At 40.5% G+C, this 11,885-nt stretch overlaps 1 protein-coding gene across 1 annotated transcript in view; it reads left to right on the plus strand.

The window, feature by feature from the left end:
- Nucleotides 1-11,885, plus strand: part of PPP1R21 (protein phosphatase 1 regulatory subunit 21) — a 75,376-nt gene that overhangs the window by 16,228 nt on the left and 47,263 nt on the right. Inside the window, exons 7-8 of the mRNA XM_018557192.1 lie at nucleotides 1,364-1,458; nucleotides 9,671-9,723. Coding sequence (XP_018412694.1) covers nucleotides 1,364-1,458; nucleotides 9,671-9,723 — 148 coding nt within the window. The remainder of the gene's footprint in view (nucleotides 1-1,363; nucleotides 1,459-9,670; nucleotides 9,724-11,885) is intronic.

Genomic DNA, 11,885 nt, shown 5'->3' on the forward strand with positions numbered 1-11,885 from the left:
ATATTTCTTTAACGTTAGATGATATCTAATGTGCTCAGTCAGCAGAATTGTATTGGAAATAACTATTGAAGTGTTAGATAAAGGTTGTTCTAGTGTGTTTCCACACATCCTGTTGCATTCTTAATGATATAAAGTAAGCTTAACATCCAACTGTGCAGACCCCAAACCTGCAGATCTGACTCCCTAAGAGACCAAAGAAATGTTAGGTTGATCTAATGTTTCTGCATCTATCAAAAATGTAATTGTCAGTTTGATGTAGACTAATCCCTTAGGAAATTTTGAGATTTCTGCAATTGAACAACACACAAAGTGACGGCCTACTAAAGTGTTTTTATTTATGTTTTATTTATTTTTTTGAAAGGGAACTATAATGGTTTTTGAAAATGTTTATTTTTACTTTATAAATATTTATCAAGTTCTGGTTTCAGCTCATTTCATTTTGAATGTATGTAACCTTTGTGTTACAAGTAAACATTTTCTACATGACAGCCCAAAATACTGGGCAGCAAAAAAGGTTGAACTTGAGAAACATGTTTTCTGACTTAGGACCGCCTCTGTGAAAGGGGCCCATCGGATGTCTATGGGCAGCCGTGTGTAAATAGATGGGTGTCAGTTTGCACCCAACTCCGGCCAGGTCCGAAAAAACAAATGGGGGAGTGTTCGGTTTTGACAGACCTGGTCGTGCCGGATCAGTGGTAATCTGATGTCTATGAACATCCGATTCCCCATAAACCGACATGGGGTCCAGTCAGTTCAGTTTTTATTCCTCCATGACAAGATGGAAGAAAAAACTGTACGGACATGGATGTAAAAGGACCGAAATCTGATTCATACAGCTCTGATAAGGAGGGAATCTGTGAATGAATCCCCTGCTGATCAGCCCATGTGAAAGGGGCCTTAAACGTGACACTGTGCATTTAGGAATGAGTCATTGGCGATACGTCATTGAGCTGTGTTTTAAACAATGGTCTGCTTCACCAAAGAAGCAGACAGGGAGAGCCTTTAAAGAGGAACTGAATCAAGCAATTAGAACACTGAGCAGCACAATATGACCACAAAATCTCACTGTAGCAGTCAGCGGCAGCAGTGCCTAAGATCTCACACTGCAGATATACAGCTATGAGGCTGTAGATACAGGAGTGCATAGGCAGCTTTACATAGAGGGAAGTGCAAGTTTTAGTGTAAAGTTTAGGCACAATTAACTTTTCCTAATGTTCTCTATAAAATGGCAAATCTTCACTTTCTGCTGTCAGATCGACTTTGAAACGCATTAAACTATTAATATATATTTATGTTTTAATTGATTAAAGTTTTGCACACGATCAGATTTCTCTTCTGAAATGGTTTCTTTTTGTCACCTCAGTCAAAATCAGCTGAAGAGTCTTCATGTAGATCTGAGCAGTCGTCTGGAGGAGTCTGTGTGTATCATTAATGAAAAAGTACCATTCAATGACACAAGTAAGTGCATGTGCTCTTCAGAAGGTGATAGTGTGTGTGTGTGTGTGTGTGTGTGTGTATATATATATATATATAATATAACACCATGCCTGATGAATAGCACTGTCCAGTTCTGCGAGATTATATATATATGCTATTCATCAGGCATGGTGTCCGATTCCTCGCATCACCTTTCAACATCACGTGGAATGAATGCCAAGAAGAATCGCCGCAGTATTGAAGGCAAAAGGTGGCCCAACGAAGTACTGATGGGGTGGTCATAATAATCTGGCCACTCAGTGTATATCTATCTAACCAACACACTCCCCTACATTATACATTTTAGGCAATTGTGCATTTCCACATCCTTGTGGGAACAGTTTGGGGAAGGCCTCTTACTCCAAGTATGACTGTGCCCCTGTACACAAAGCCAGCTCCATAAATTTTGTGTGGCAATTGTTTCTATGAGAATTAGTATCAAGCTGCCGTGTGCTCTTCTTGCCTGCACCGAGGGATGGGGCTGTGTGATTACAGGACAGGGAATATAAGTGGTGATTTGCTTTGTGAGTTTTGTCGATAAAGACATGGTTTGATGTGCTTGGAGTGGGAGAACTTCAGTGACCTGCCTAGAGCACTGACCTCAACTCTATTGAACACCTTTAAGATGAATTGGAACGGTGAATGCAAACCAGGTCTTCTCACCTAACATCAGTACCTGGTCTCACAAGTGTTGTTTTAGCTGAATAGGCCCAACTTCCCACAGACGCACTCCAAAATCTTTTAGAAAAGCTTTCCCAGAATGAGGAAGGGATGCAACTACATTAAAAGTTATGTTGCCTAAATAAAAGTGGCAACACAATAGTTATGGGGTGCAGTAATGATGTAGGAGTTGGTGGGAGGACCACTGAGCACAGTGGGGGATGATTTTTCCCTCATCAGAGTGGTCCATGATGGTGCGGGCAGTGCAGAGGTAAGCATTTACCTTCTCTGCAGTTAACTGTTGTGTTGGCATTTTATAAAAAGCTGCAGAGCCACTTTATTGCCTATTGGTTTGGGATATTCAACAAACTATATATAATTGTGATGATCAGATGCCCACAAAACTTTTTGCCTTATTGTGACCATCTACTTAGTGGCTCTGCTTTATTCTTTGCAATGATGGTTTGCCCAGGTATGTGCTGTCCTCCCCCTTCCATTCAAATTTGCTATGATTACTTTACAGGGTACAGCTTTGGGGAATGGGGTTATATTTCTGAGCAACTTGGGATTACTTTGTAACAGATATAAGTTTTATCAGTTCAGTGATGAATCCATGGTTACGTTGTACTCCATGAATCTGTCGCATTCATAAGGACCGCTTCAGGTTTTTTCATCTACTTTGCATCTGGTGTTTTTACTGCTGGGTTCGTGGGTTAGTCACATGGGGAAAGAACCTTTTGGACTAATTTTTTTAGACCTTGGTTATTCAGTAACATTTTTCTATTTTTTCCATGATTTTGTAGTGTGGCCTCAATTTAAACAGGGAGTGTTTTTTCAACCTTTGTCCATGGAGAAACCTTGAAAATAATGGTCATGTCTCAACCCCTGCTATAGCTCACAGTACAATTTAACATGTAAATGTAATTTCAAAAGGTGTTTTTAATCTTTTTTTTACAACTACAATTTTCATTGATCTAATACCCGGTGATCCTGCCATGAATATCTATGCTCAGTCACATTTTGTTGTGCAGCAACATTCTCCCAATTGTTCTGTGTGATGAAAACTTTCCCCCCCAATTTGTGACCCGGTCTCATGCGTCTGTGGTAGAGACTACAGCATTTTCTTTTTTTCAGACCACCTGCAGTGAGTAAAGCTCATGTTCTCTGCTGATTGGAGAGCTCTAGATCTGACTCAGCTGGTGGTAGGTTGGATCTCTGAAGAGAGGCTGCTGCTTCCACACAGAGAGTTGTGGTCCTTCTCTACAGCATACTGGCAGGGGACAGGTTTTTCTACTCTGGATATGACTGCTTGCTAAATAAAACAAAATGAAACACTAGAAGCACACAGGTGAACTTTGAGCAGTACTATAGCGCTTATAAATGTGTTGCGTCGGGAGGAAGGGTTAAATTACGCTTATTTATTCAGCTGCCATTTGCATCCTAGTTACCATTTAAAAGTGGTATACAGTGCAGTATTAGTGAACATTTAAAGAACAGTATGCACCAGGGGTAGGCAAACTTGGATCCTCCAGCTGTGGTGAAACTTCAAATCCCATTAGACTTTGCAAGACTCGGACAGCCCCAGAGGTAGAGACCTGATGAGATTTGTAGTTGTACCACAGCTGGCGGGTCGGAGTTTGCCTACCCCTGGTACACACCATTATTGATGAAAGAGCCCACATTTGCCAGGCCATCTTCCTGTCAGGGTCCTATACAGTTATTCCTGAGGGGGAAGACTGCAGTGTAGGATGTATATGGTCTAACTATTTCCTTTTATGTTGATACTTGAATGGTACGTTTTCTCTTTTTTTTTTTCCCCCCACAAACATCTGAAGCGGTTTCCACTATTGGAATCCTAATAGCCTAATGTTTTGAAATGTATCTGAACATTATAAGATCTATGAGGAAAGCCTCCTTTTTTTTTTTTTCTTATTGTTTTTAAAAATATTTTCTAAAAGGAGACCCACCTTTGCTTGAGGCTGTTGACGTTTTTCTTTAAAAGTTTTTAATTCCTCGTTTTCTAGTGGGTCCCGGAAGCAATCTTCCCCCCACCCCCGGTACGGGTGCCACCATCGTTCTAATGGAGGCACCCGTGCGCGCTCGTGGATGCGCACGTCAATAGACACACACAGCCCTGTGGCAGGCCACGCCCTTTCTCTCTTTGATGGCAGAAGGACCCTATGGCTCCTCTGCCATCTGTATCCTCCCCCCGCAACCAGGAAGTTTGTGGAACGGAGGATCGCTTCGGGACCGGCGGCGGGGATGAGCGTAGCTGACAGGTAAGTGTAGGGAGGACTGGGGGAGAAAAAAAGGTAATGGGCCGTTTTTACCATAATGCAGAGAATGCATTAAGGTAAAAAAGGCCCAGTCCATAATATTACTTTTAGCAAATATTATCACGTGAAAAGGTCTGCTGAGTTCACCTGAATTCCGAGTTTAGTATAATACACCTTCCTGGGTTCATCAAGTTTATTACAGAGAGACCTGCAGGACTAATGGCTATTCAGTATTATGTAATCTCCTTCCTGAAAGCTATAGAGGGTGGTGCTGGAACCATGGAACACATGTTCATATGCAGATTTTGAAGGCATCTCAAAAAATGTAGGGGTATTGGCACTTATGAGGATTTAGTAAGTGGGACAGCCAAGTGCACTATAAGATGAAGATTAGAACTACTCAGTAGGTGGAATAAATCATCAGTGTATGTTATGTAATCTTTGCTGGAAAAAATATACCTGTCGTTGCTAACCTCTTTCTGATAATGAGAGTTGCCTGGCAGCCATGTTGCTCTACATCCCTTTATGGTAACAGTTGCAAACCGTGCTTGGATTGGGTGTATTACCTTACAATGATATGGGAATGAATGCTCAATTACATTGTAGTATGAATTTAAAGGTAACCTAAAGTTTATAGATATTTTTATTTATTTATATATCTTTCATATCTATTCTCACTGCTAATAAATACCAATGTTAACCCCTCTTATATACTGAATTAAAAACTTGTTTATCAGTGCTCCGTATTTACCAGGCTGTGAAGTACCTTACTGCATCCTGATTTGTAGATACACCCCCTACATTTGCCACGCAAAAACCAGCAATGCCACCAAGTAGCCAGGAAGCACATTGGCTATGCTGGGCTTAGCAGGCCTTGCAGACTGAGTCATGAATGCACTCCCTGTATCATAAGACTTTTAAAAATAATAAAAAAGATATAAAGCATCATTTTATAGACTTGTGCACTTTTGGGGGAAAAAGTAAAATTGGCTAAAAACCTTTACGGTTTGTTGGAATTGTAGTTTTACTTTCTATGATATCATGTTTATGATCTATGGGGGCTGATATGCCTAGTTTAGTTACACGTTTACTATCTATGGGGGGCTGATATGCCTAGTTTGGTTACACGTTTACTCTCTATGAGGGCTGATATACCTAGTTTGGTTACATGTTTTCTCTCTATGGGGGCTGATATGCCTAGTTTAGTTACATGATTACGATCTATGGGGGCTGATATGCCTAGTTTGGCTACACATTTACGATCTATGGGGGGCTGATATACCTAGTTTGGTTACATGTTTACGATCTATGGGGGCTGATATGCCTAGTTTGCTTGCACGTTTACTATCTATGAGGGCTGATATGCCTAGTTTGGCTACATGTTTACTCTGTATGAGGGCTGACCTGCCTAGTTTGGCTACACATTTATGATTTATGGGGGCTGATGTGCCTAGTTTGGTTACATGTTTACTCCAACCTGTCCGTCTGTCTCCCGCTCTAACTACCTTTAGGCGATCCCTTAAGACTCAAGATCTCTTCAGGGTAGCTTATCCGACCTCAACCCAACCACTGAAATATCACTTTCTCAAACAAATCATCCCCACACAGCTACCTCCTCATGTATCACTTCCCCCTCCCTTTTAGATTGTAAGCCCTCAGGGGGCAGTGCCCTCCTTACCATCTTGTCTTGAATTGTATTGTAATTGTAATGTCTTCCTTGTATTGTAAAGCGCTGCGCAAAATGTTGGCGCTATAGAAATCCTGTAAAATAATAATGTTTACTATCTATGGGGGCTGATGTGTCTAGTTTGGTCACACATGTTCTTTAAGATCAGACAGCACGATGAAGTAAGAATATAAACCATTCATCTACTGCTTGGTTGGAAGCATAGTTTGCTTTGAAAATAAATAAAATGAATTCCTGCTGAATAATTGATGTCTTTGTTTTTCTAGCACATATCGGCATTGTAGAATATGTCTTACTGATGGTATAATGGATTTTATTTTTTGTCGTGCTCGTTGTATGGTTAACCCTCTAACTTGTGGCTGACCCATTGCCTGATAATACATGCACAGCCTGACAATACATGTTTACCCTTCTGAGATGCAGGAGATAGTCGAAGTAGCCAATAAATAATTCAGGAGGCCAAAGAGTTGGCATTTCTCTCTGTCTCGCCATTCATATTTCATGCGTTCTTGTACGAAGCTGCGAAGATGCATTCACTTTTACCTACCCTCTTGTTTGTCAGAGCAGCAGGAATTAAGTGGAGAAGACTCTGCTTTTCTTTTTTTTTTTTTATTAACAAGCATTTCAGATTAGAGGTATATTTTTTGGGGGTCTAAAAATAATAAAGAGCTCAGAAATAAAGAGAGCTGGCCCAAAACTGCACCTCATACATTCTTCAGAGATTGGGGTCTTTGCACTCAAGTTCCCATCTCTGTCCAAATGCCAGAGCAATTATGTGAAAATTTCATATTTTCTTTTTATTATATGCTATGGTGCATCTTATGGAGGTGCAGAGGAGCTCCAATGGTGAGATTCCACCCTGTCACTTAGGCGCTTTTTTTGTTTGTTTCAGGTTACTTCAGGTAGTCTCATTATGGTAATTCATGGTAAAACGTCCGTGTACGTTATCACAACACATGTTCCATTTTGGGGCACCAATTATTTTAAATACCACCACTGCACACCTTAACACACATGGCTTGCGGTGCGCTGCATAAACAAATTGTGCATGTCCAGTTTTTGGGGCATTTATGTATGCTGCCAGCCTTTTAAAAATGAATAGGCCCCTAATGGTCTCTTGTATTTTCTGCAAGTAAGATAAAGTATATGCTGTGGTTGATAAAAATAAAAATCTTTAAATTCTGAAATGTATCTTGTGCAGCATGGACTTTATAATTGGCAATGATGTGTTGGGAGGGGAGGGGAGGCTTTGAGGTCAGATTTGCTAATAGCCGAGTGGTCACTGTGTGGTTCTACTCCTAAATGACAACGGCATAATTTTTTTTTTTTTTTAAGGATACAATGAGAGTTTTGCATAATTTGTTTTGCATGCTCTAAAAGATTTACAAAAAATAAATATAATATTTCCAGCAAACAGAATGGTTTTCTCTTTTGATTCTGCCTACAGATATAAAAAAAAAAAAATGCCTGTACATCAGATTTTTGTTTTTTAAATCTGATGGGAACATGATGAAATGTTTGAATTGTGCAGGTACCTTAAAAGTAGCCACAGGCCTTAGGTCACAGATATACAAATTGTTGTATAATTGTTAGGTTGTATTTAGTGTGTGTGTGTGTATGCATTGTAAGCCCGCAAGTGCAGGGCCCTCATTACCATCTGGTCTTAAACTGTATTGTGATTGTAATGTCTTCCTTATATTGTAAGGGAGACAATATAAGGAAGACTATACAATCACTGCGCAAACTGTTGGCGCTATATTAATCCTGTATAATAATAATATTGTGTATGTATACAGGTGAAACTCGAATAATTAGAATATCGTGCAAAGTTCATTTATTTCACTAATGCAACTTAAAAGGTGAAACTAATATATGAGATAGACTCATTACATGCAAAGCAAGATAATTCAAGCCGTGATTTGTCATAATTGTGATGATTATGGCTTACAGCCCATGAAAACCCCAAGAACCCCAAATCCACAACCTCAAAAAAGTAGATTATTACATGCAATCAATAAAACAAGGATTGTACATAGAACAATATCAGACCTCTGAAAAGTACAAGCATGCATATGTACTCAGTACTTGGTTTGGGCCCCTTTTGCAGCACTTACTGTAATTACTTGTGCACGATATTCTAATTATTCGAGTTTCACCTGTATATGTGTGTGTATATTTATTTATTTATTTTTTATTTTTTTCATTTCTCGATTCTTGCATTTAGTTCAAATAAATTTTACATGATATTGGTGATTTCAAATTAAAATTTCATGATAATCATGCCACAAAAGTTATAATGAAACTCAAATGCATAGAAACAATACTTTTTTATTCCCCTTACCCCAGGAGTATGATGCCCTATGCCATGTAACTCCCGCTTAATAAGAGAAGAATGAGGAGGATAGGAAGGCATTTTATTACCAATATTTCTGCCACTTTCCTTACCATCTTCACCTCTTTTAGCTAACTTAACCCCACCCTCACTGCCCCATAAACTCCCCCTTCTGTCTACTACTTCACCATGTATTGGCCACAATGTTCCTCCAGATGGCCCGCATATATAGTGCTGGATAGACCTAATGTGCCAGATTTTGCATTCTAAACACCTCTGAGCGCATTATGGGTGTCTTTACGATGTATTCCTGTTCCTTGTGTCTGCAATAGATTACTTGATTCTACAACGTGTTTACCCAATTTTTTAAAACTATTTGATATTTCTTAATTGTTTGTATTGTGCACCCAGTGTATGCCTTTGTCACTATTCAACGTGCCACTAACTTTTTGATAACATTGCTTTAAAGCTAGTAGTTTTGAACACCTAATATTACCCATCTTTTTACTGTCTGATGGTTAGTAAGACAAGTGGTGCTCATCCTTGATTGCACCACTAGACCAAGATGATCTCTCCAAATTAGTTAATGACCAAATGGAGCCCATGTGCAGTGAAATACAGTAAACTCCCAGTTACCCGGCACCCATGGGGATTGGTGGATGCCGGAAAACTGTAGTTTCTGGGTGCTTGAGTGTTATTACCAAATCTCAAGCAACAACCTTCCCACCCCATTTTCTACTGGCTAGATTCTGCTATTGGCTATTTCAAATTGCCCTAGTCAATAGCAGGATGGCTATTGCACATGCCCACTGCCCGTTGACATTCACCTGCCAGCTGAGGAATCTAGCCATTGGCCGCATCCAAGATGTAAACAGAGAATTTAGTTTTTTAATTTTCTGGTTGCTTAAATACCGTATAATGGGGAGTTTACTGTACTTGTTCCCTTTTTCTGCAGAAAAAGGCATCTGACTTACATGAACACAGATTTTTTAAGTAGGTTTGACTTCTCTGTGATGAGAAGCTCTACCAAAAGTCTAAAGCCCTACTCCATTTGAAACTTAACTGGTTATCACTAGTGATGTGCGAATGCAATGCACAAGATTGGACGCTGTATGGCCAATGTATGTTTTGCATCTTGTTTGTTTATAAAAGATTAGCCATTGTGTGCACTGCTTATCTTGCTTTTCTTGTGTGTTTCAGTGAAAACTTTGTACCATATCGTATTTTTCTCTACTTTAGGAACTAGTGATTTCAATGCCTTGAATGTACCGTTGCATAACAGAAGACATCAGGTTTGTGTTATTTTTATTTATATTACTGATTAATGTAAAAACCAAAAAACAAGTGAATGAAACTTGTAAATCTTAAAGGAAGACAGGCTAGGTCAACCTTTCCCCCTTCCCTAGAACCCAGAAAATTTACTGAGCTGAGAACAAGGAATGGCCAAAAAGAACGTTAGGATCCCCATCTTCACCTCTGCCTGTGTGCCATGGCAGACTGCTGTCTTTTTAGGTTATGTTCCCACCTATGTGCAGTAGTGTCACCTTTTTGGGAAGTAAAGGCCAAGGTCAGATTTGCTTCAGAACACTAAGCTCTGTCTTTACTCTAGCAAAGGTGATAGTACCACACATAGGTTGGAAAATGCACTGGGCTGAGGTCAAGGAATAACTGCAGTCTGCAATGGCATAAATAGACTATTTGTGTAGCTCTACGCACGTCTAGGGCTAATACTTGCTGTTGTTGATTGGTCCCCCAGTATGTTCTGTGGTACCAGTGTGACACTCGAATGACAATGGGGACTGGGGGAGGGGGGGGGGTACACGGTGGGAGTCCAGGCATCTGACGCACTTGGAATTGTGTTGAATAAGAAATATATTCTTTAAGGAGGTTACCTCTGCTACAGGGTAACAGGTAAGTATTAATCCTTATATTTACAGGGAGGCATTTTTAAAGCTTCAATGATGCAACTTCCACCAGCTGGCTGCGGACATTTTCTCACTGGCTTCTTCCAGGTTTGGAATCTTAGCCCCTCTCAAGCCCCGTTCACATTGAGCGATTTATCGCGCGGTAATTCCCGCGATATCGCGGCAAATTACCGTGCGATATCGCGCTCCAATGCATTTCAATGGGGCAAAGGGTCCTGCTGTCGCGGGCCGTGTGTCGCTACAGCAGGACCCTTTTTGGAGCGGATTTAGCCGCGATTCAAGCTTGCTCAATGCAAGCTTAAACGCGATATCGCGCGGCAAATCTCGCGATGCCACGCAATATGCAAATCGCGCGACAAACGCGCAATTTGCATATCGCACAGTGGGAACGGGGCCTCAGTTGGCGAGGCCAGTATCATGTAACTCCATCATGTGTGAAATGGGAGTCCATTCACCCAAGCACCTGACATGCGTAGCTTAGTGTATGGTGTAAATAGTTTGCGAAGAAGAATGTAAGAATGTCTTTATTGTAGTAGAAGCATAGTAGTATATCTCTTCTGCAATACAAAACCTTCCTGCTTGCAAGTTTTGGATTTTTTTTAATGTAAGTGTTAATAGCGAAGTTGATTGTTAAGGCATCATTATTGTAGGAAGTGCGTTAAGTGTTCAGGTAGTGGGAGAATGAAGGCTTCGGCTTTTATAAGAGATTTTAAAAAGCACTTGCAGAGCTTTTGGCAAGCTCTGTTGAAGTCTTTAAAGCCCACTTGAACTGCAAGTTTAAATCTGCTATGTACACTCCAGGTGCATTAAAACAAAAGGTGTGCAAAGTCTTACAGTTTTGTTTTCAATTGAAAGCTGTCTCAGTTGAGTTGAAAAGTCAGCTGCTGGAGAGAAGGACCCTCACTCTCTGGAAGCATTTGTCTCACTGCACAGTCCATACGGTGCACCGCTTATTCAGAGCCAGCTTACTTGATTGCAGAGCAATAGATCTGACTTGGCAGGGAGCGTGTTGGACCTCTGCAAAGAGATCATTACATTCTCATTTAAGGCTGGATTCACACCTAAGCGTCAGCGTTTTCGTGCGTAAAAACACGCGGTTTTTTTTGCACGTTTATGTGCAGTTTTGCGCGTTTTTACACACGTATACGTGCATATATTACGCATGGTTTTATGAGCAGATTAGGATACATTGGAGTCGATGGATAAAACACGCAAAACTTATTGCAACGCGTGTTTTCAAGCATTTCCTATTGTGTGTATGGGGCCAAAACAAGCTGAGATCTGCCCAAAAAGAATCACATGTACTTTTTCTGGCAACAGGCGTTCTGCTTTTGCGACAAAACGCTTAGGTGTGCACAGGCGCCATGTAAATGAATGGAATTTGTTTGGGTGAAATCCTCAATCCTCCTGCGACAATACGCTCAGTGTGAACCAGGCATAAGAGTCTCAATTGGCAGCATCTCACCATGGCACCCCAGGGGACAGGGTATTCCAAGGCACTGGAATTACATTTTGGATTGGGTTGCACT

This window comes from Nanorana parkeri, unplaced genomic scaffold, assembly GCF_000935625.1.
Source record: "Nanorana parkeri isolate BGI_ZX_2015 unplaced genomic scaffold, ASM93562v1 scaffold271, whole genome shotgun sequence".
NCBI classification, from domain to species: Eukaryota; Metazoa; Chordata; class Amphibia; order Anura; family Dicroglossidae; genus Nanorana; species Nanorana parkeri.